General features: G+C 39.5%; 1 protein-coding gene across 1 annotated transcript in view; it reads left to right on the top strand.

Moving 5' to 3' along the window:
• The window catches only part of EPSTI1 (epithelial stromal interaction 1), a 118,756-nt gene extending 98,014 nt beyond the window's left edge, over positions 1 to 20,742 (top strand). Inside the window, exons 10-12 of the mRNA XM_036757063.1 lie at positions 7,834 to 7,907; positions 15,060 to 15,154; positions 20,683 to 20,742. Of these exons, the coding sequence (XP_036612958.1) occupies positions 7,834 to 7,907; positions 15,060 to 15,147 (162 nt within the window). The 3' untranslated portion in view covers positions 15,148 to 15,154; positions 20,683 to 20,742. The remainder of the gene's footprint in view (positions 1 to 7,833; positions 7,908 to 15,059; positions 15,155 to 20,682) is intronic.
• Positions 20,743 to 25,780: the final 5,038 nt, after the last annotated feature.

Below are 25,780 nucleotides of genomic sequence, written 5' to 3' on the forward strand. Positions count from 1 at the left end.
AAATGAATGTTCTGAACCTCAGGGTGCTGGCTTTTCCCCCTGAAGTAAGTGAATGAATCTGTATTTGGTCTGTCTCTTGATGCTTGTCTCTTTGCTCCCCTGAACTAACTAAATGCTGGCATTTTTTCCCCTGAACTAAATGAATGTTGTCTGTATGCTAACTGAATGCTGGATTAAAGTAAGCTGGTCAACCCCTTCACCGTGCTTTCCTTGTTTAAGCAGATAAAAAGAACCTGTGCTTTCCTGGCATCCCGGCAGCCTCCTGGGTGATGGCTGTGGGGGGATCTTACGCCCCCACAGAAGCTGCTAGCTGGGTTGTTAAAACACCCGGTTGTGTTCAGGTTTATAGGAGGTGGTGTGTAGTACGAACAATACTGCTTGTATTGGTCTGATCAGCCACAGTCAGACACACTGTAATTTGACTCTAGCATGGTGATGTTATTTTGGTCCTCTTTGAGAATGATGGACAACAACCAACCAGCTGTTAGATAGGGGGTGGTGTATAATTTGAACAACACTGAATTTTGGAGATCTGGTTTCAAATATGAGGTGTGACACTGTAATTCTCTATGGGCAAATAATTTAATCTCTCTGTACTTAATTTTCTCATCTGTAAAATGAAGCTAATACCTGGCTAGCTGAGGACGTTAGCTGAAGCCACAGAGGTTGATGACCTTTACCAATACCCAACTTTTTTCTATCCTTTCTATTTGCCCTAGGTTCATTACTTTGGGGTTGCCTGCCTTGTTAATAGGGGAACTAGACTCGGTGCTTCAATTTCATCTACTTCTCAGATTCCTGAAGGCCATTTCTATTTTGGGCTCTAGTCTAAGGGGTCCAACTCAGAAAAGGAGGAGGAAGTAATATGTTACTTAGAGTACAAGCATGAATTAGGTATGGAAAAAAGCAGTCATATTCCCACAAAGAAAGAGGAAAATTTAAGTGATAAAGAATCACGGGATACTTCGTTGAGGTACCGCCAACGTTGTTAGATGTTCTCTCTCAAGCCCAAGAGAGGAAGCCAGCAAAAGTTTCTGACTGTTAAAAGTTTAAATTGTTTCTATTGTTTCTAACATGCAGGCATTTGCCATGAGACTGCTCATTAATTAGTTTACAATATGCATGTACTGAGTAAGTCCCTGTAAGTGCCTCCATCTTGCACTCTTCAAGTTGACTCTTCCTTCCAGTGGTTTCTCTCTCTGTGGGTGACTCTCTTCCTTTGACCACTCCGCTACTGCCCCTACATTTGCTGTTGCTACTTCAGCATCTGCTTGGGTGACTAGAAAGGGGGAGACCCCAACGACCTTTCCAAATCTAACAAGGTCCTGTACCAAAGGAGAGGAGACACAAAGATGAGGTGGCTCTATCTAACACATATGTTTGCCCTAGGCAAACTATAAGCTCCAGGCTGGGGCAGCCTGGTGGGAGCAGAGGAAGGAAGGGCATCCTCTCCAACAATTCTAGGCCATCAGAAAGAAGAAGCCTGCGGGGCAGAAATTTAGTATATTCAGGTCCAACTAAGCAGCTGATTAAGGATGGGCATGGCTGAACAGAAGCAGGCAGGATATCTGCACCTGCTCTAAAGTTGGGGAGGACCCTTCCCCCAATGTGCTATGCTCAAATTACCTGCTTAACTGTATTGGTGTGACAAAAAGGTTTTGTAAATCTTAGACCTTTATAAATATGCATTACAATTTTTAAAGATCAGTTGTATCCCTCCCCTTGTGGAATGTGAACTTGGTAAGGACTATAGCATGCCTTTTTTTATCTTGGTATTTTTTTACCACCCACCCACTACCTAACAAAGCATTCTTGGATGTAGTAGAACGTTAGTGAATGTTTGAATGGAATTCAATGTTTGCTGTGAATTAAAATGTTTTTCTTCAAATTATCTCAAAGGTGATATTTTAATTATAACTGTTCTGGTCCTCCTTTGTGCAAAGTACTGTACTGAGTGCCATGAGTTGCATGAAGCTTATCTAAAATTCAGAGTTGTGTCCATAGAAACAATTTAAACTTTTAACAGTCAGAAACTTTTACTAGCTCCCTCTCTTGTGCTTGAGAGAGAACATCTAACAATATTGCAAGCACCTCAAATGCTTCTGCTTACCATCCCTCCTGGCTCAAGGGGCATTTACTTTTTTTTCCCTCCTTAAAGCATGAGCTTTTGAACAAAGGACCCTATTATACATCTGGCCAAATCGATGCTGCATGTGTGTATGTGTTAGCCCGTTAGTCCGGTAGGTGCAGCTCATCAGGCGTATGGTGATGCTGCTGCCTGAAACAGCCATCAGTGCAGCAGGACAGATTAATTTGTTGCAGGCATGCTCTTGGGTACCACAGGGAAACCAGTTTTTTCCTAGTAAACACACTTTTCTGGTTATTGAATGATCATCTGGAGAGCATCCATGCACAAAGCCTTGCTATCTGCCCCCTCTGCCCTATGGAGTACTGCATCGAGATGCATCATTAGTTTCCCTCCTCTATTCTCTCTCTGCCCTTTGTTATCTCTGCCCTCTTGTCTCTGTAATAGGATGAATGTGTGCTGCCCCTCCCTCCCTCTCTTCCTCTCTCCATTCTCATACACTGCTTTATGTTAGAAAGTCCCATCTTTGCAGTCTTATGTTTCATGTCTACAGGGGAAGGCATGCAGGATTTGGACCTCAGTTCAAATCTGGTATCTGCTACTTACTCCTTTTGTAGCCTTGGGAAAGTCACTTTCTGAGCCTGTTTCTCATATGTAAAATGGGAGGGGGAAGTGAACTAGATAGCCTCTGACGCTTCTTCAGCTCTAAATTAATGATTTGCTGATAATATGATATGAAAATTTTTCTATCTTGAGTTCCTGTCATAGGATTCTACCATACATTAGCTTTTGTCCTATGGTAAAGGCATTCTTCTTTACCTTTACACTATCATCATCAACACAGCAATCTCAGAGTTTTAGTGGGGAGGGATTTGGTTTTGGCATTCCCCATTGTTAGAGGTGGGCCCGATGCTAGCACTCTCTTAGCTCAAGTTCGATATTGGGACAAAACGAGGCACTTGCTAGTTATTGAACAATTAACAAAAGGAGGTTTACTTTGCCCTAAAACAAGGATGTGCAGCAATGATATGGTGGCATCCCTGGACGTGGCTTCTCAATTCTCCACACAGAATGCATCAGGTCATCAGGGTAGGATATTGTGAATGACTTGTGTGGTCTTCAGGAATCTACTGAGTCAGAGGCACCTCTATAGGTGGGACTTTATGCTTTTAGGTGACCAGTAAGCTGTGTCAAGGGAGACAGGAGGGTTCTCAAGACCCAGGGACACTTTTGTTAACTTTTAAGGAAAACTAAGGGAAGGATGAGGTATGAGCCTCACCCGAATTGTGGGGAAATGCTGATGAATGTTAGTCATATTGCATCTGTTCCTTCAATTCATCAAGCATTCATTAAGCCCCCACTATGGGTCAGATGCTGCCCAGTGCTAGGTGAAAATACAGATCAACATGAAAACAGGCTTTGGCCTCAAGAAGCTTCCGTTCTACTGAGGGGAAAATAGTGCCTACAGATAAAGGGGAAAAATTACTGCCTATTTTAGCATGGTGTAACATGTTCAATTTAAGAAGTATTTAGATTTAAGAATGCACTAGCTTTCCATGCATATGTCCAAGAACTGCTGGCACAGAGAGTCTGTGGTTGATGCACTGCAGCATTTTTTCTTGATGTAGAATGGAGTATTAAAGGGTCACCCTTAGGCTTAGATGCCACCATTTAGGATATAAGCTGCCAGATTGAGACTGGGAGTCAGAAGACATGGATTTTAGTCCTGTAAAAGGAATTCATGATTCAAATGGCATTGTTAGAATCATAGAATGAGAGCTGGCGAGGACCCAAGAGACCATCTCGTTCCATCTCCTCATTTTACGGAGGTGAGTGACTTGCCCAAAGTCACATAAGTGGTAAGTGACAGAGCAGGATTTAAACCTAGGTCATCCAACTCCAAATCCAGAACTCTTGGACAGAATGACCTCTCAGGTTTTACATTAGATAATTCTGCCATATCATGGAATCTCAGAATTGGAAGAAACCTCAGGCACCTTATGGTCCAGGGGCTCTTAGCCTGGAGTCTGGGGAACTTTTTTTTAACTGTTCCTAGGATGTTTAATTCTGAATTTTCTCAATGTGTTATATACGTTAAGGACATTATTCTTTTTTTTTCTTTCTAAAGTTTTTTTTTAATTTTAGAAAAATAATAAAACAAATATATAATAAGAAAAGGAAAAGAAACATTATAAACTTGTATAAAATAAGAAAAGAAGAAACATGTCACGTGCACAGCACAACATAGATGATTCAAATACATAGCAATAACTTATTTCAAGAAAGCCTATATATTATATATTGTGCATTAAGTTGAAAACAGTCCATCTTTTCTTTGCTTCCTTGTAGGTTTTCTTTTGTTCTCTGCTGTACACTTTTTAGTTTGTTCTTTCTCCCATACCCATCACCCCAAGGCTACAAGTCAGCATGAATATATTTATATGTAGGTATTGATATGGTACATACACATATAGATATATACACACATACATATGTACATATGTACATACATACATAAGAGATTCTGCTCCTGATCTTGTTTGTATGTTTGCGCATATCTCTTTTTTTCCATTTCTCCTAACTCCTCTACTTTGCTTCTACCTGCTACCTTGCCCTATTACTTAACCAGCCCCCACTCTAGCAATCCCCTCCTTACCTTCCCATGCCCCTAAATCTAAACACCCTTTTGTCCACCCCTTTGACCTATTCCTTCCCTCTGCCCTCTAAAGCTCACACTCATCCTCACATTCCCCTAAATCTAAATACCCTTCTATATCCCCCTTTTAACCTATTCCCTCACCCTCTCCTCTAAATATCCCTCCTTTATTCTCTCCCCGCTCCCTATCCCTTATAATTTTATTTCTTTTTTATATTTAGAACACTTTTATACTCTTCTAGATGTGTATGTATCTTCCCCTCTTAAACCCATTCCCAAAGAAAGTAGGTTTCCAGAACTAACAGCTCCCCTCCCCCATCTATATCGGCTCTTCCTCTTGCACTTCATTTGTATAAGATAATTACTCTTTTAGCTGTTCTTCAATGATTTTACTTTTTAAAGTCATAACATATTCATGTCTACCCCAATCTTTCTTATCAGCTCCCTAATTACTAGAAACAATCTTAGAAATAGGTTTTACATTTTCCATACATAAAAGGTAAATATTCTATCTTTATTGAGTCCCTTGTAATTGGTCATTGGCATGTACCTTATATTTCTTTTGGCTCTTGTATGTCAAATCTTTTATTGAGTTCAAGTTTTTTTTTTTAAACAGAGTCCTAAAAGTCTGACAGTTGATCAAATGTCCATTTTTTTCATTCAAAATTATGCTTAGCTTTGCTGAGTATGGTATTTTTGGCTGGAGGCCCAGTTCTTTTGCTCTTCGATATATAGTGTTCCAAGACCTGCCATCTTTTAGCGTCGCCAACACTAGGTCTTGTGTGATTCTCATTGTGGTACCATCATATGTAAATTGTTTTTTCTTGATGCACGTAATATTTTGTCCTTGATTTGAGGGTTTTGGAATTTGACAATAATATTCCTGTGAGTTTTCCATGTAGGATCTTCTTCAGGTGGTGATAGGTGGATTTTTTTTCTATTTCTACTCTTGTTCTAATGCTTCAGGATAATTTTCTTTTATCCTATCAAGATTCTTTTTTTTATCAGAACTTTCAGGTATTCCACTTATTCTTATGTTTTGTCTTGTTCTGTTCTCTAGATCTGTTGTTTTTCTTATGAGATGTTTCACATTCTTTTCTATTTTTTCATTATGTATATACACACACACACACACACACATATATATAATATATATATATATATTATATATATAATTATATATTATCTCTTTTTCTAATTGGTTGACTTTCTTGTCATAATCTTCTTAGTTTTTTGTATTTTCTGACTTTCTCCACCATCTTCACAATATCCTCTCCTGAACTTATTTTTTTTAAAAAAAATAGTTTGATAACTCTCTCAATATAGTTCCCTTTGTAATCTTTTGCATTTTATTTTATATATTTCGAAACATTCTGATAAGAAATCCAAAGGCTTCACCAGACTACCAAGGGAGGATCCATGAAACCAAAGAGATTAAGAATCCTCTTGAGTCTAGTCCAACTCATACTAACCATGGGACCTTGGATAAATGACTCAACTCTTTTCTTTCCTCGTCCCTCTTTATATGGAGATGTCAGTACCTGGCTTCTTTACTTCATAGCTATCATAAAAATCACAGATATTGTGTTTGTGGAAGTACTTTGAAGACTACTAAGCATAATATAAATGTACAGTGATATTATCAGAATTCCAGTTTTCCAAAATAGATAAATTGCCGATCTTCTCCTGGGGCTCTGTCATTCTGAGGTCTAGGTAAATGATTAAATACATTGATCACTTGGGGTTTTATCGAGGTAGAGATAGAACATACATAGGAAGAAAGATTTGAATTTCTTGATTCACATAGTTGATTAGTCTTTTGAGCAATGGATTTTAAATCCATTGGAATTTATGTACTCGCATACATCGGATCAAGGATCTTGTCAATTTGGGAGTTCCTTCAAATGATTCAAACATCATCCATCTATGCCTGCCCATCCCATATGACTCTTGGCCATGTCCTATTAGGTTGCCATGGAATAGTCCCCCCACCATGATGGAGCCATTCTCATTTCTTTTGACATTGAGAGGTTGGCAGTAGAGCTCTCTTTCTGCCTCAGCAAATGAATAGTCTATCTTCTCTTCCTATCCTAGAATTTCTTGAAGAAATATATACCTTTCATCAAATGAATCCCATGTGCCTTTGGGATACAAGGTCATGTTAATCATTTGACTCTTAAGCATTCATCTTAAAAGAGAAGTTACCTTGCTCTGCCACTGGTTTGGCATGCATCTTTCTCCAAATCATTTTCTGGATCCTTCCCTCCTACGAGATGGGGATAATGCTCAATGTCTTTCTCACAGAATTTCTGTGGGGATTAATAAGATCTTAGACCTAGTTCTAGGGTAGAATAAGGTAAGTGAAATACTTCTCTTGGAAGTTAAATGCTCACCTGTCTAAGATAAATTGCTACTTCCAAGAAGTCAACCAGCCTGCCTGGAGCAAGTAATTTAGTTCTAGTCAAGTTTTGCCATATTTGCAACAAATTACCTCTCCAGGGAGCCTAGAGGTCTGTCTGAAAGAAGTATCTTACCTGAAATAGGTGAGTCCTTATTGTCAAAGGGGAATATATTTTTCTCACCTTGGTTCACTATGAAATCAGGCCTAACATTCCTGAGTTCATCAGGAGAAAGGTGAAAGAAAAATGGAAAGCAAAGTTATTTGGGGTCACACCTGGAGAGGGTAATTAGACTCCACAAGCCTGATGATGTATATCCTTTACATTCATTCTCCAAGATGAGAAAAAAGTGACTTCAGTTTAGTCTGCACATGTTTCTTTCTATGTAGATGGCACCTTGTGCCCTAGCATCTAGACGCTTTGTTGAACAGTACTCATGAGCTTTATATTTCGCATTTTAGAAGGTACACAGTGGTGCTATTTTTGACTGAACCATAATTATTTTGGTTGCTGCTTTATTATGTAAGAAATTAATTTGTTATGGAAACTGAAGTTAAGTAAAAGTTTCTAAAATGAAATATTGCACCAGTTAAGGTTAAATATGTAATTAATTTGGTTGTCTCCTGAACAACGATGTTAATTAAAAACCATTTGTTTGTTTTTTTTTCTCCCTCTAACTTTATTGTTCCCAGGGTGAATTACTAGAACTTAAACGACAGGGGCAAGAGGAAGAAAGAACAAAAGCTCACCGACGTGAACAGAGGAGGTATAATTGGCTAATAAAGTAGGCCTTCTTGCTAAAATTAACTGCCTATAAAGTTTCCTTAATGCTTTAGGAAAGTACCACAATAGGATGAAGCACATTTGGGGATTTTGTCTTGGCTTTTTATATTCTACGTTATTGATTTTTGTGTGTTTGAGTAATAACCATCTGCTGAGCTAGTGTGATCATGGGCCATAGTCAGTTTTCCAAGGTAGGTAGCCTGAGCTGAACCCTGGAGGGGTGTGCATGTGTGTGTGTGTGTGTGTGTGAATCCAGGTAATATTTCACCGGAATGCCTTGTCTCAGGACATACACTTTCTCTCCACGAGGCTTTTTGGGAACTGGCAATTCCCACCATGTTACACATTCTACTTCACTCTGATTGATTTAACTCCAGAACCCAGGGCCTCCAAATTCCAATGATAAATAAAGCCCACTCATTCCAACTTTGACAAAGACCAAGCAAAAAGACTTAAGTGGATATCTCAAATTCCAACAAGTTGTTTATTCTTATTTCTTATGAGGTGGGGTATGCCATCAGTTTTTAGAGGCACTGTGGTGTATTGTACTGGATGGAGAACCGACCATGGGGTTAAGCAGACCTGGGTTCAATTCCTGACTCAGACATATACTGGCTGAGTGACCTGGGCAAGTCTTTTAACTTCTCAGTGACTCAGGCAACAAATTACTTCTGTCTCAAGACTGTAATTTGCAGAGCAGGTGCTGGTTTTCATTGGTAGATGAAGTTGACTCACTAGGACTTACCTAAGCCAATGAAATCACAGATAAGCATTTTTTTTTTTACTTTTTAAAGAAAAGAAGAGAGAGAAATGTGTGCTTTATTCTAGGTTTGTTAAATGTTAGCTTGATTGAAATATTGTGCCACAAAACCTCAGTGCCCGGACAAGTCACCTCACCTGGAGGCCAACAGTATCCTCTGGATACTGTTGCTTAAACACGGGGCCACTTTCTGGAGCGGTTTTGGCATTTTCAGTCCATCAGGATCTGCTTCATGCCGTGGAAGAATGTGGCTTTCATGGTTGGAAAGAGTGAATGTCTCCAGAAAGAGACTGAGTGGCAAGTCTTGGGATTCCTTTTCTCATTAACCTTCTTATTGTCACTGAAGTGAAGAAGGTGGAGAAAGGGGAAGACCCCCGAGGGGCTGGTTTCATTTTACCAATGGAAATTCCAAGAGCTGCTAAATGACCTTTATGTGGTGGGTATTGACAGCATTGTGTAATGTCTTTTGCACTGGACAGTGAGGCAGAGAAGTGGGTTAAAATCCTATCTCTGTGGGGTTTTAAGAACTCTGCAGGTTCTTAGTAGCTGTGTGACCCTGGGCAAATCACTCACCTTCTTTCAGACTCAGTTTTTGCCCTCTGTAAAATGAGACAATATCTAGATTATTTCAGAGTTGTTCTGAAGATCAAATGAGATAGTGTTATGTAAACTGCTTTCCAAACCTTAAAAAAAAAGATTGTATCAGTTGTGATTATCATTAGCACTGGATTTTCATATTCTTTTTATGAGACTAAAGGTCTCTTAAATGTGAAAACTATCTAACCTAGGGATAAATGGATGTTGCCGTATTGACTCCAAAGTCCTATTATTTTATTCATGAGAGAGACCAATGCAATGGACTGCCTCTTAGCCCCAAACTGGACATATCTCATCAGTTCAATCAAATTCTCCTAGCTATATTTCATATTCCTGCAAAAGGACTTTCTATCGGGGAAACCCATTATTGTATTTCTTACATACCATTTTCTGATAGTTTCTGTATTTCTCCTGGATGCTCAGAGGATTAATTGGATTGTGCCTGAGGGGCCTTTAAGCTCCTTAGAGAAAGTGGTCAAGCTTTTAGTAGGCAGGTTCCATTTCTATGGCTCTGGCCTTCAAAGGGGGCACCTTATAAAAAAAAAAAAAGAAATGCCTTATCAGTGGTGGGAACATGCATCTGTGTATTTTGGTAACCCAGGCTTTGGTTCTTTTAATTCATTTTCTGTACTGTCAAATACTCTACCGATTGGGTCTGAGAGTGGATTTCTCTGCCCCCTCTATTCTTCTCTTTGCACTGGTTATAATTAAATCCTACATCCAAATTTAATCCATAAAGAAATCCCTCAGAATAACAAACCCAGCCACTGGTTTTCTAAACAGCTGATCCTGTCATTAAAGCATGTTTCATGCCACTGGGCCTCATTACTGGAGCTTAAGAAATTGCCACGTCTCCTCTCTTTATTGCAGTAGCAAGAGCTGGATGCAGTGCATCTGGGCAGGACCTGAGGGAGGTTTTCTCCTGGGGTATAATTTTATTAGAGTCAAAAGGGACAGTTGCTGTCTCCCTGTTAGAGGCTCACATGGAAGAAACCTTAGACCCGAGTTCCAGGATAGAGACCTCCAGGGGGTTCTCCAAACCCTTTTAGAGTGAATTCCTTAATGAGCTCATCTGACACCTGAGCCTGACATTCTGTGACACTGTGATTCAGAGGGAGTGGAGTACAAGTTCCAAAGAGAAAAGACTGGACAAGGATTAGGGACTCAGATGGAACCAACTAGGGACCAAGGTGAAATCTATTAATTTCCTGAATCTTCAAAAGTACCCAAAGGTTATTTTTTTTTTACTCTATAAAAAATTTAGGAAACCAGTGTGAACTATGACTGAGCTTATATATTTTTGAACACTATTAAAATAAATCTCCATTGAAGTCTTCCTCTGATGTGTGATGGAAGTGAACCAGAATTCTTCTCTTTTGACAGGCCCAACTTTCTAAGGGAGATATTTGAATTTTATTATTTTAAATTCTGTCCTTTATTCAATGAACAAAAATCTTATTTTCTCTCTCTCCCCCCACTCTCCCCTTCCTCCCAGTGGAAAAGAAAAATGATGCCCTTATAACAAACATGTGTAGTCAAGCAAGACAAATTCCTGCATTGGCAATGTTCAAAATATGTCTATTTCTGCACTTTGAGGGTACCTCTCTGTCAAGAGGAGCATGCTTCATCATCAGCCTTCTAGAATCATGATTGGTCATTGTGCCGAACTTAGGTGTATATATGTGTGTGTGTGTGTGTGTGTGTGTACTGTCTTCCTGGTTCTAGTTACTTTATTCTACTTCTGTTCATAGGCATCTTCCTCGACTTCTCTGAAATGGTCCCTTTTGGCAAATTAATATTACATTACATTTATATCACAATTTTTTCAACCATTCCCCAACTGATGAGCACCTTCTTAGTTTCCGGTTCTTTGCCACTTAGAAAAAGAGCTCACATAAATATTTTTGTATGTATCAATCCCTTTCCTCTTTCTTTGATTCCTTTGGGGTAGAGGCCAAGCACTGTGTATCTGTGGGTCAAAGAATGAACAGTTCTGTTGACTTTGAGTGACCCTGAGTTCTTGAAGGCTAGGCAAAGGAAGTATAGACTTGATTAGGCACTACTAAGAGGGGAATTTTTTTCATGCATAGGCCCTAGCTAAGTTTGGGGAGGCGCATCACTAGCATGTTGGCCATCAGGTGATGAATTTTTATTTTTTGCAAACATGTAGTACCCATAAGAGCAAAATTATGGATCTTTTGATCAACAGCCATTTCATAAAGGCCTCCTTGATTCTAGGCATCTGTGAGCCACTGGGGATACAAAAAAAGAAAAAGAAATAACTAAGGAGATTACATTCTAATGTATTGAACATGTTAAAGTGAAATGCCAAGATATTTCCTGAACCCGATGATTTATTCAGTTCAAATTCTCGATGAGATTTGAGATTAACTTTTCTTGCATTTATGATTTATTTTGTATGTATTCCATATGTAATAATATGCTATCTTGCCTGATAGAACATAGTAGAATGTCAGCTTCTTAAGGGCAGGGGCTGTTTCATTTTTGTCTTCATATCTCCAGTGCCTAACACAGTCCTTAGCACATAATAAGTGCTTAATAAATACTTATTGATTGATTTGTTACCTTATTTTGAGCAGGAGTACTGCCTGCTCTTACCATCTAGAGAAAGTTTCTGTAATGACAAGGAGAATCCAACTTCTTAATTAACAAGTATTTTAAACCCTTACTAGACAATTTTTCCTCTTAAAAAGCTCATACTTTCTTAGTCTCTTTTTCATACCTAATTCTCCAAAGTGGTCATTGTATGTGGACTGCTGTCCCTGAGTGGTCAGGTTAGTGTGTTTTTCATAGTTTGAGAAGAATGCAATTAGAAAAGAACACCTGTCTCATGAAAAGAGTGCTGTGGCTGAAACCAGGGGACCTGGGTTTGAGTACTGACTCAGCTGTTACTACCTCTGGGTCTGTTTCCCCCTATATAAAACCGAAGGGGTAGGACTAGGTGATCTCTAAAGTGTCTTATGGGTCTAAATCTATAATCCTCTGAGTCCTGCCATATAGATGAGCCCTTACCCTCCTCTCTGCCCCACCGCCATGGTACTATGATTCCGACTAGCCTGGGGGTGTGAGTGGGTTAGAATAAAATGACAAAAAAGCCCCTACAATGTCATCAACTCAAATAACATTGGCTTTGGTTCCTGAAGAGATGTCTATGTCATTTGTCATCCTTCTAGGTCTTTAGGCTTATTTAATAATGTACTGCTCACTCCTTCCCTTAGGGGAGGCGGGGAGGACACACCATGAAAAATTACTTAAATTTTGACCATTTTAGCTAAATTATACTCACTAAAGTGATAACGAGTTTTAGGAGGTCCTAAAAATGTAGAGTTTTCTAATACTAAGAATCCAAGTCACCATGGTATTATGGAGCATCAGAAATCTGTGAATGGATAGCTATAATCTGGAGAGAAAGAACCGTTTGCAGATGAACTATGGTCCAGGGACTGGTCAGCACAGTTCTAATCAAAAACAGGTCTTCTTTTCTTCAGTAGGAACACCAGTTCTCTGAAAAATGACTTGGATGTTGATTCAGACACCATAAAATCATTTGGCTCAAAGCTCAGAAATCTGCAGTTGAGGCAATGGCATTGTAATCCACTTTGACAAATGTTTCACTTGAAAGGACTGACACACACACACATACACACGTGTGCATGTGTGTATATATACATACAGTATATGTGTATCTACATGTATATAGGTGTAAACATATATACACATATCAATTTTTATATCTATATGATATTAATATATCATAATATGTATTATAATATTTATGATTTATTGTATATAAATATATATTCCTAAATCTTTATATATCTGTATATGTAATCTTTAAAGTTTGCAAAGCCCTTTGCATTTTGTCATCTCATTTGAACCTCACCACAACCCTATGATTTTGGTGCTGTTATTGTCCCCCTTTTAGAGATGGGGAAACTGAAACTGGCAAGGGTTGGTTGACTTGCCCGACTAATAAGTGTCTGAGGCTGGATTCAAACTCAGGTCTTCCTGACTTTTAATCCTACATTCTATCTCCCAGCTGCCTGCCTTCCATTTGAGAATGTTTGAGAATGATGCTGGTGACTGGTTCCCTTTATTGATTTTTCCCTTAAGGCTTTTGTATCATCAGGTCCCAATTAAAATGACTTTTTTTTTTTAAAATCAGCATTCCCCCTTCCCCGTTTGTCCCTTCCTTATCGTTACTTGGCTATAAAGCTGTAATCTAGAAAAAGCCCACCTCATTTTCTTTTGGAAATGACTATGGTACTTTGAATGAAATGGTAACTAACATAAACCTCCTTCAGGTCTCCAATGGTCATGAGAACTCAAAATGCCTATCCAGTAGTTGGTGTTATAAAATTCTGGCCATACTAAGAGTTAGAGATATAGACCCTACCTACCAAGAGAAGTACTTTGAGGATGATTTGTTCCCATAATGTACTTAGTTTAGTTTTTTTTTAATAAAATTTCTTTTGCAAACAAGGAAATAAAATTTACTAAAGTCAGATTTTTTGATAGAAAAATTTTATAAATGAACTAGTAGCTTTTTAAATGAAAAAAAAAACTATACATCGAAGTTCTGGCATGAAGTACCTCAACTTTATGACACCCCTGTGCATTGGAGATGACAAAATTCTAATCTCTCAATGGTCAAGCCATATCATAGAGTTGCTCTGTTTCCAGCGGCTAACTTGAGGATCTCCTAGTGATAATGATAATAGCCAGCATTTATATAACACGGTGAAGTTTGCCAAGTGCTTTGAGATATTATTTGGAGGGATAGGTAGGTGTTATTGTTATTCCCTTTTTCAGGTGAGGAGACTGAGACACACAAGCGTGTTAAGCCCAAGGTCAAAAAGCTAGTATCTGAGGCAGGATTCAAACTCGGGTCTTCTTAACATCAAGTCTAGAACTCTATGTGCTTTGCCCACCTCACAGCCTTGTATCATTTAAAAGCACCCTATTACAAGGGATTGTGTGTGCTAAAGAATATTAAAATCCTGCATACTGCTTTCATTCCCTTGGTCCCATGCGTTACTTGAGTAAGGCATAGCGTGATATTGGCTTTAAGTTCTGAAATGTCTCATGTAGTCTGGGGAGAAACACCTGGGAAAGCTGATGTCTTTTTGTTCTACAGCCATTCCTAGGTTTCTCCTCTCCCTTCTTATGCTTCGCTTTCCTGTCTTTCATCAAAGCCCTTCTCCTCTGAGACCACTTCTGAAGGCACTACTGACTTGGGGCCAAAGGAGGAATGTCTCTCTCTGTCACTATGCTGAGGACCATCCCCTCCCCTGTTGAAGTTCTGTTGAGTACTTCTCAGTTCAGTTTCCACTGTCTTTCCAACTTTTGGTCTCTGCCAAAACCAAGCACGACCCCATCTGTTGCCTCCTGATCTCAGACAACCCCTGGGGTTCCCACTTAGCAATGCAGCGTCCCCTGAGGGGTGGGATGTAGCTGTCTCTGCAGTATTATTGCTGTGCTGGAGTTGGGGGCAGGGATGCCACAAGCTGGCTGGAGTGTAAAACTCAGCATTTGTGCCCTGGTGCTCTGAGCCAAGGTTGGCACCAATTCCAGTGCAGGGGTCTGTTATCAGCATGTCAGGATGGTTTATGTGGAAAAAAGGTTGCCACAGATTTCTCCTAAGCTAGGGGGAAAAAGCAATCTGTACGGTCGGTTCACAGAGCACATTAGGTTTTCAAAAATCTCCCAAGCCTGCAGCAGCCTTTCCACTAACTTGCATTTTTCATTGTTTTTAAGGGTAAATAATGCTTTTCTGGACCGGATACAAGGTAAAAGTCAACCAAGTGGCCTCCACCAATTTGGAGGCTTTGGAAATATATGGTAGAGGCTGGGTGAGTTTCTTTTTACTCTTCCCTCCCCCCACCCCTAAAGAATATCGTCTTTCAGAGTTGAGTTAAAACAATGAGAATTTGTTAAAAAAAATGGAGCCTTGTCCCTAGATATTACTCTGCATTTTGTGATGGGCAGTCAGCCAGTGTGAAGTGTGATTACTATAAATTCCACAATAGCTTCTGAGGGAGAAGAGGAGGGATAAAAAGGGCCTGTTTTCAGCACTGGCTTATCAAAATGAAAAATGACACCTGCCCCTCATTCTCAGCTTGATTGCCTTGAATACAGGATTCTTTTTTTTTTTCATCACCCAGTGTCCAAACCTAAAACAAAAATAAATGAACTTTTTAAAGGATTTTCCAGAAGATTTTTGTCCAAAGATAGGTGGCCAAGTAGAATGATCCAGGAACACAGTCTTTCAGGGAAAATAAACACTGGAGGGAATAGTTATTCCATTAAAAAAAAAAAACAATAGACTGCTATTGAAAAACCTCCTACCATGTGCAACTTTAAAAAAAAAAGAGAGAAATGTTGTCAAAGATGTCAGAAAAGAAAAATCTGGAGAATTTGTCACAATGTATGTTTCATATATAGGTGGCATGAGGAATGAAAGCACTGAAGCCCCAGTACGGCTTGGTAATGGATATGAATCTGGTTAGTACATTAGTACCCAAACATACTTGGATTGGCTCTGAAAATTTAAATGAACCCCTAAATTAGGAAGTATATTTGCTCGAAGGACACTAGTGAGGAAATAAAATCTGCAAAGAGGATGGGAGATTTTAAAGCTGTTGCAGGGTTAGAAGAATTAGGAAAAATCAAACTGAAACGAATATCTGAAAGAGGAAAATCATTATTTTGAGACAGCTTTGTCTATTAGAGGTGAATGCAACCTTGGAGGAGTGAGAATGGGTCTTATAGGTTTATGGATTATGTTAAAAGTATGCATATTTAGGGAAAATTCAGGTAAGCAAAAGAAGTTTCTATGTTTTGCATGTTATTTGTATGTTCTAGTGCATAAAACCATATACACAGGAAGACTGTCACATGTTACACATCCTTGTGGCCTTTGGATTGGTCAAGAAAGAGAAAGCAGGAAGCAATTTCCTTTGTTATGTCGTATTTTCTATCTTCTTCCTAGATTTGGGGGTTAGATTTTTTCTTCCTTATTTATTAGATTATTGTTTTTATTTTTTTTAAACTGTGGGACAATTAACTCTTTTGTCTCATGTAGTTTTCATTTTGCTGCTGTTTGTCCTTTATTCTCAAAGAGGACCATGACACCAAGGAGGTGATACCATGACATGCAAGTGAATTAGATTTAAGTAAGGAAGGGCTGTGCAAAGTCACCAGCCTTTCTCCTCCGGAGCCATGTGGGTCCAGTGGCCAGATATGGATCAGGATGACTGGAGATGGCCCAGGTTGCAATGCCTTTTCAGTCTAAGGTTCTTGAAATATAGCTCAGGAAAACTAGGCATTGACAAAGCCCATTGGGATTCAAATGGAGGTACTTGACTACGCCTTTTAAACCCAAATCACTCTGGCTCTCACTGATTGGTCAATAATAGGTTCCAACCAGGTCTCATTAGCTCATTGTTTAGTTTTGATGACTCAGTGAATGTAAATAGCAATTGTTTCTGTTTTGGCCAGAAACCCTCAGAGTCTTCCCCTTCCAGAGTGATTGATTGTTTTGTGAAGGCCATCAATTCTTACCTAGCCTTTAACCACTGAATGGGTATTGCCTCAGACAAACTTGAAGCTGGGAAAGACCTTAACTTAGAAAAGGCCAAGGTGTCTCAGTGACTCTGGGGCCATAGCCAGTCATCCTGACCTATGTCTTACCACTGAACCCCAAAGACTCTGGGGAGAGAGTGAGGCTGATAACTGCACAGCCCTGCCTCACTTAAATCCACTTCACTTGCAAGTGAACACATAACCCTCCTGCTGTCATTGGTCCTCTTGGAGAAGGATGAACAACTATACCTCCTAATTCCAAGGGGGGAAATCAGAGAATACTTAGTGTTGTCTGGGATTGCTAAGAAAGGCAGTTCAAAGTACTAAAATAACACCATCATTATGAAGAACCATGATTTTTGGGTCTTGATTCAGCACTATGTCCACCATCTTAGCCAAGTGCCTTGTTTACACTCATGTTAAAGTGGGGGAAAACGTCTATTTGTCTCACCAGGGGTAACCTGTGAGGAATGAGCAATTCCATCATTTGTAGGAAAGGTGCAATATAAATCCATGGAGGCTACTTTAAAAAAATATGCTAACAGAGAAGCAATAGTTCTTAGAGAAGACCTCTTCTGTCGAGGCTAGATGCATCACTGGATCGTGGAGGCAAATGACTAGGTATATCATTACAATGCATGTCCTTGATGGTTCCGTTTTGTGTATTTTTTGGTGAATGCAGAATTGAAGTTAGGGACTACTTTTTGTCTCTGTATCCCTAGCACTTGGCACAGTGACTAGGGCATAATGGGTACTTAGTAAATACTTGTTGATTTGTTTAAAAAAATAGAATAGATGCCCTTGTCTATTACATCAGCCGGGGGTGTTTTAGAGAAGTCAGCATGATGTTAAGTGGACTGGATTCAAATCTTGTCTCAGTCAGTGTGTGATCTCGAATAAATCACTTAATTCTCGGGGCTTTACTTTCATTATCCATAGTATGACAAAGTTGGGCTTAATTACATTTATGATTTTTTTACTAGCTCTAAATTTGTGTTCTCTGATTCTTGTGTACATTTCTCATTTCCCCAAACTTGGTTCCCATTCTTTTAGTACTTAGTAAATTCCTCAAATGGCAGAAAAGCAGCTTAACTTAGTTTTTTAAGCTCTCTATCACAGCACTATTATTATGGTGAGTAATGAAGAGTAAATAAAAAGTGAGACTGTTTTGTAGAGCATTTAGATCTATAACCCCAGGAAATCCAAATGAAGGTCACTCCTCCCTGTGGTGATGTCAGGAGAAAAATTGCTGAGATTTTCTGTTCAATGTTGCTGAATGACAATGATTTAAAACCCAAATCCAACAGCGGTTAAGAAGCATTTTATTAGCTGTCTAAAAGGGATCCTTCCCCACCCCCACTTTCATGCCAATTAATTTATTTCACAATGGCTCATCTTACTGGTATACTAATCTCTAGGCTGGTGAATTTTTTTTAAGCTTTAAAAATAGCACCGAATCAAAAGCTAATTATCGAGCTCTACTTTCCCCCCATAACATGAGATATTTTAAAATGAGTATAATTAAATATGAAATTTCATTCAGTACAAATGCATTGCATATGTTATATGTAGGATGCTGTTCCAGGCACTGTAGTGGTAGGAATAAGTTTTGTTGTTGTTGTTCAATTGTGTCCGACTCTTCGTGATTCCATTTGAGGTTTTCTTGGCAGAGATACTGGAATGGTTTGCCACTTCCTTCTCCAGATCATTTATGGATGAGGAAACCGAGGCAAACTGTCCATGGTCACACAGTTAGTGAGTATCTGAGGCCAGATTTGAACTCAGGGAGATGAGTCTTCCTGATTTCAGGCTGTGCACGCTAGCCACCGTCCCACCTAACTGCCCAAGAAATAAGTAAAAATAGAATAAGGAGCTTCCAGTCTATTTGGAGGATATGGGCTATATGCAGAAAAGAGCTGGCAATTAAGTGTCACACCTCTTGGAGCTCCTTTCTACCCTTCCTTCCGTCTCTGGCTCTCAGAATTCTATCCACCCTCCAAACCTAGATGCATCTTTCCCAAAGGGAGCCCTCCCGGATTTCCTCAACCAGAAGCCGTCTCTCCATTTTAATAATCATATCCCTTTGTACCCTTCTTAGGAACACACCACAATTCGTATTGTTCTTGGTGTTTATATGATGGGCTGTGTAGAGAGTTCTGGCTTTGGAGTCAGGAGATCTGGGTTCATCTTCCTGCATCAGATACTCACTGGCTGTGTGACTTGGGGCAGATCTCTCTGTGTCTCAGTTTTCTCAACTGTAAAATGAGAGCATTGGCCAGGGAAGGTCCCTCCCGACTCTGGATCTAGGATACTATGGTCCTTCTGTGAAAAGGCTGGTCTTGCAGCCGGGAAGATGTACGTGGGCTTAGTTCCTGCCTCTGAATTAATTAATAATTAATAATGATAATAATAGCTAACATTTATATAATGCTTACTATGTGCTAGGCACTGTGCCAAGAACTTTACAATTATTAATTTCATTTGATCCTCGCAACAACCCTGGGAGGGAGGGGCTGCTTATAATCCCCATTTTGCAGATGAGGAAACTGGGGCAAATAGAGGTTATGTGACTTGATCAGGGTCACACAGCTAGCAAAAGTCTGAGGTAGGATTTGAACTCAAGTCTTCCTGACTCCAGGCCCAGCACTCTGTCCACTTTGCCACCTAAGTTGTCCACATATCAGCTGTGTGACTGTGGCTAAGTCACTTCCCCTCCTCCTAACACTCTAAGACTCAAAAGATAAGAGCAGCACAGGGAGTAGAGTAGGTGTCAGGAAGACCTAGCTATGTGACCCTTCACCTCTGCCTCAGTTTCTTCACCTGTAAAATTGGTATTATAATACCACCTACCTCTCGGAGTTGCTGTAAAGACCAACTGAGATAATATTTGTGAAGCGCTTAGTACATTGCCTGGTGAGTAGTAGGTGCTTAATGAATCCCCCCCCTCCACCAACTATAAATTGCAGTCTGGTTACCTGTGGGCACAATTATGGAATTCTCTTCTACCAGAAATTCCCTGCAAGTAAAATCACAGGTCCAAACCCCTGAGCAAAAATTATTTACATATTTGTCTCATTACCTCTACTGTATTCAGCTTATCAAATTCAAGGTCTATGTGTTCATTCAGCAGCAGCACCCCATAACCTTACACGTGGTGTGGTAGAAACTCGGCAAACATTTCAGTTGAGCTCTCTACCTCCATTCCTATATGCATGAGGGAAGAAGCATGGGGTTAAAAGATCACATAAGGCCATCCCCCTATTTCTAGGTCCTGTACCTAAACCTCACCTGGTGTGATTTTCAAAGACCAAAAACAAAAAAAAAATCTGTTCAATAAATTTCAGAATGTTGCTTTCTTTTGGTATTATTTAAACAAAATACCTAATTATTACAACTTAATGCAGTCAGGCAGTATTTTCATTTAAATTGTGCTGAGTGTGCCAAAGTCCTCATTGTAACTGTGCAGTTGGACAACAGTATTTGTTTGGGCACACTGTTATTTATGAACCATGTTTGACTATCTCTGAGAACACAGCATGCTAGGTGTCACTCAACAAGCCATTAATATGTCTGCTGATAGACCATTGGGTGAATCAAATGCAACTAGACTAGAAAATTAAATCCTTTCACTGGTACTTTACATAATTAAAAATAATCATTTAAACCTGATGAAGTAATAGAGAGATTTCAAACCATCCCCTTCCTTTTGAGGGACTTCCTTCTCCTTGGACCATAATGGCTGTGAATTTCTTTTGCTGCTTGAGGTAATTTTCTTTCCTTTTCTTTTTTCTTTCAGGGTGTTTGAGACATTCTGCACTTTCATCCAGCCTTAGTCAACTGACCTTGAAAAAGCCCTGGGGATATTTTTTTTCTTCTAATGCAGTCTTGTTCAGCTCTATTGTGATTTTTTTTTTACCCTGGCTTCTGCATCACCCCCCACTTCAGTGAGCAATCTGCAATGACCAGTCTGTCCCTTGCATTATGTATGGGTATTTTCAGCAGTTGATTAGCAAGCTCATATTTAATCTTTAATGACAGTGAAATGTTTCATTATTTTTGTAATTTGTTTTGCCTCTTGTCAGAAGTATAATTATAGCAACCTTAGTGATCTAGAGGAATGGAAGAAAGAAAATATTTGCCCTGTTGCCGGTACTTAAAGCCGTGGGGGGAGCAGGTATTTTTGTATATTCATCCAAATGGGTCAGCTTGTAGAAGTCCTTTGGGGTTTTATAATTCATTCTTTCTTATCTTAGCTAAAGAACTCATACAATAAAAAATTAAGCATATTTTAATGTCCTTTCATTGAAATTTATTAAGAAAATTTTGACTACCTTGGGAATAGTTTTTTAAAAAAATTTGTTGATGCCTTTTTTTTCCATCAACCAATTAAAGAAAAAAATTATTTTTTGTATTTTCTTGTATCATTAGATGTAATACTTGTTGCTCTAGAGCTACCATACCAACTTCTTCTTAAATTAATGAATCCAGTCCCCAGAACCTTGGCTACTAAATTCCCTTAGGGGTCCTTGGCATAACCCTGAGGGGGTAACTGGTTGTATTTTCTAATACTATATATCTCATGAGCCCCTGTCAGTGTGCTTTGTCTTAAGATTATTAGTTGAGGATCAATTTAATCAGCCAGCCCGAAGTAGCTTTTAGAAAACGGTATCTACTAACATGGTATAGTTGGTACAAAATATCCCCAAATAAATGTTACACCCTCTCTCATTAGTATATACAGATCCCAGATGAAAGTGGGCTTGAGATTATAGAAAACACATGTGGTAAAGAGGCAACTCTCAGCTCCTGGTTGTGCTAGAAATCTTTTTTACTTCTTCATTGGGTGCTCATGAAGTTGTTCCATGAGCATAGTATAGCTTTTTTATTAGGCTTCTTGTGGAACCATGGATCTACATCCGTCTCCCCTTGGCTTCCAATGTAGACACTACTATCAGCTGATAAAGGGACACCAGTAGGAACTTGGGAAAAATCCCAACCCCTTCAAACCTTTCAAAGCTATTCTTGGGCCAAAAAGGTAGAGAGGACTAGAGGGGACAGAAATGGAAGTGGTCTATGCTCTCTTTCCTCTCCTCCTAAGTAATCCCTCAGGAGTTTACCTGGAATGAACTCAACTTGTTCAAGTCTTACAGGAATCTGAATTCTAGGATGATTCCATCTCAACTAGCTTGAAATTTTAGAGATGGATCCCTAGGGTGTGACCAAGTTTCTTCAACTTCTCCAAATATGAATCCTGTGAAACATTGCTCCATTTCCAAGAACTTTTCATACATAGTCTAAAACCTATAGTTAATTAATTTGAAGTAAAGTCAATGGTAGAGATTGATTTCATCTGGTTAAGGTCCCCAGTTATCACTTTAAATGGACTAGGAATGACTTGATTAATTTGCTTAGTCAATGCCCCACCATTACTTACTATATATGGACTTGACCTAGGGCTTTACTGTCATCTGTTTTTGCTTCCATTTTGATTTAGTGATATTAAATGATGATGCTGGTAGTGCCAGTGCCTATTCTGCCCCCACCCCCTCTCATCAAATCTGATTTTCAGACTAGAGTATCTAATGTAGGACTTCTCTTCCAGCAGCTTGAGATGTTGTCTGGTTTGTCCATGGTCCCAGTGGTTTTAATGCTAACCTAGAAAGACTTATTGTCACGAGCTCAGTCAAGCTCTCCCAATCAACTCTTAAATATTGTACACTTGAATAAATGTTTATTGAGATTAAAGTGGATGAGTCTTCTATTTCAGTTCCATAGATGTCTCATGAGAGGCGGGCTGGCATGGTGGATAGAGAACTGACCTTAGAATCAGAAGACCTGGTTTTAAGTCCAGTTTCCAATATGTGCTAGATGCATAACTGTAAGCAAGTCACTTAACCTCTTAGTGCCCAGGCAGCTTCCTAAGACTATACTGACAGGCACTTATCTGGTAGGAATTTTGAACTGGGAGCTCCTCACACTGAAATCAAAGGTACAACCACCACCACCACAACAAAACTCTTCTATACCCTATGTTAAGATGATTATGTAAGGCAATATAGTACACGCATTCTTATGGGAGGGAGGGGGTTGGTAGCACAGTGTAGAGTGCCAAGCCTGGGGTCTGGAAAGCTCATCTTTCTGAGTTCAAAATCTGGCCTCAGATACTTCCTAGCTATGTGACTCTGGGCAAGCCATTTAACCCTGTCTGCCTCAGTTTCCTTCTCTGAAAAATGACTTAAGAAGGAAATGGCAAACCACTCCAGTATCTCTGGATAAGAAAACCCCAAATGGGATCATAGAGTTATACACAACTGAAAAATGACTCAACAACAAAAAAATCTTGGAGAATACCTCACTCTACTAGCAAGTAACATAAGCTTCTTGAGGGCAGATCTAGTTTTGTTTCTGTTTTTTGCATCCCCACCTCCTAGGACATTGCATGGCACAAAGTAGATTTATAATAAATCCTTGGTGATTAGCTTGTCCATGAGCACTCTAGAACTGTGCCTGGAAGAATGGTTATGACAAAGCATCGGACTTGGACGTGGGTTAGAATCCTGGTTCTGTTCCTTACTATCAGGCTGTCTGACTTTTGAGCCTTGGTTTCCTCATCTTTAAAATGGGGTCATAAGCATCAAGTTGGATTTGTGTTAAGCATTTTCCAAGTCCTTGCTCATAGCCATCCCTGCTTAAACATTTGGATTGAGTTTATACTATTCTGTTAATAATTTAAGAGATCTAGGATGCCAGCTACTCTGTTGAAATGATAATTATTTTTTTAAAACAATCTCTGCATGTAAAGAAATAGTGCAAAACACAGTCCTGCCAACTATGTGAGGACGTGGGGACAGGAAAAGGGCAGAGTGGAAAGGGCAGTGCCAAAGTAATCACCAGAAGCAGAATGTACATAGGCAAGCTTCTTGGAGCAAATAATGCAGCTGTTCTCCCTCTGGCTTTTGTTTGCCCATTGAGGCTTTCAGCATTGGTGTTGCTGAGTCTCATGTAGAACATTGGGCCGACTTTGAATCCTTGTCATTTCCTTATTTGGTCAAAGCCAGATCCCTCTGGCTGTGTTAGAAAAGCAGCCAGACGGCCTCTAAATGTGCCTCTGTATGCTGGCTTTTTATTTTAGTGGCAAGCAGCCGCCTTAGCCTGGCACCTGCCAAGCCTGGCCACCAACTTGCTCCTCATTCCATTACTTTGCCCTCTATGCTTGTTGATGCTTGACAATGTTTCCTCTATAATCAGGGGGTTATGGTAGGGGGCTTGGAAGAGAAAAGGGTATCTGTGTTTGCAGGCACACATGCTTGAATTCCATTAACTATCATTGGATAACTACAGCAACAAGACCAACAGCAACAACTGTATCTGCATAACACTTATTATGTGCCAGGCACTGTGCTAAACCCTTTAAAAGTATTATCTCATTTGGTCCTTACAACCATCCTGGGAGGGAAATAGTAGATTTCAAGCCAGAAGGTATCTATCTCAGCTGCTATTTCGTGAAATTGTAGGCCTTTTTGGGGCTCAGGGCTTTCAGAAAACTTGGTGTTCCCCTGGCTTTGAACATAGCTCATAAGTCAGAAAGCTTTCATTCAGATATTTTACTTTAGTACAAAGAATGCTGTATTTCAGGCATACCACATTGACTTCAGGAGGTGTGCAAATATGGTATGCACCATCATTGGGCACTAAACTCCTTTTTGCTGTTACGTGTCTACAAAAAGGCGGAGACCTGAAGAAAGACTAATAGGAATGTCTGTGATATGATCTACCACTTTTCTTTCTAAGTTCTTTCTAATCTATCCTACTAGAATGATTCAAATTGGGTTTGACCTGCTCTGAATTCTGGATGAGAAATCCCGAAGTATGTGTCACGCTTCTAAAAATGCCACTTGGCCAGACTTGAGAATATGCAAAGCAATCTGTCGTCACCTCAGTTTGGCAAAATGGGGAACATGTGCTCTGCACATCTGACATGTTACCTGACACCGCTGTAGGCAGCGTTGGACAAGATCGCAGAATGTCAAGCTGTAAGGGACCTAGACTGCTGCCTAGTTATTATGTACACATGAACACACAATGTTGTTCATTTTCTCCAGTACATGATGAAAAATAGTGCTTTTGGTTTTCCCACCTTTGGGTTGAAAAGAAATCACAGGGGTTTTCTCTAAGGAAGTGTCTTTGGGAGCATTATAGGAATGGTTTTGTTGAAAAACGACCGAACTGCTGTTCAGATGGTATATTTAGGAAATAAGTTGAAGTTATAGAAAATTTAGACTTAATTCCCCTCCCCCTCCATATGGTATTAATGAAAATGTCTATCACAAAATGAGAAGTTTGAGTTAAAATTAGAATGTGACTGACTCCAGCTGAAGGGTTTTAATTGATTTTAGAAAGCAAATTATCACATAGGGATGGTGCCAAAATGGACCAGAAAGTCCTCCCTACAAGCTTAATATGAACTTCCAGGATATAAAACAGATGGGACCTGTGATCTGGTGGTGCTGTTTGTTTTGGGAGTTTGAAGGCTGGGGCATGTCTGTAGGGGAGGAGTGGGAATGTGTGTGTTTGTTGCTAGTAGATGGGGGAAGATGCAGAGGGGGTATGTACCACAAACTATTACTGGATAATAAATTTAGACGAGAAGGGACCTTTAAAGATGAAGAAATTGAACCTCAAGGATTTGCTCATGGTCATAAAGGTAGGGAGTCTGGAATTTGAATCCAAGCCTTGGGACTTCAAATCCAGCACAACAGCCACATTGCTGCCTTAAGTGGATTTTCAGCGCTACAATATTATGCATTAAATACAATTACAATTTAGTAAAGCACAATAGGAAATTTACACGGGTAAGGGAAAGCATCCTATTTTGTTTATAGGAGAGTAGCAAA

This window comes from Trichosurus vulpecula, chromosome 4, assembly GCF_011100635.1.
Source record: "Trichosurus vulpecula isolate mTriVul1 chromosome 4, mTriVul1.pri, whole genome shotgun sequence".
Classification (NCBI taxonomy): Eukaryota; Metazoa; Chordata; class Mammalia; order Diprotodontia; family Phalangeridae; genus Trichosurus; species Trichosurus vulpecula.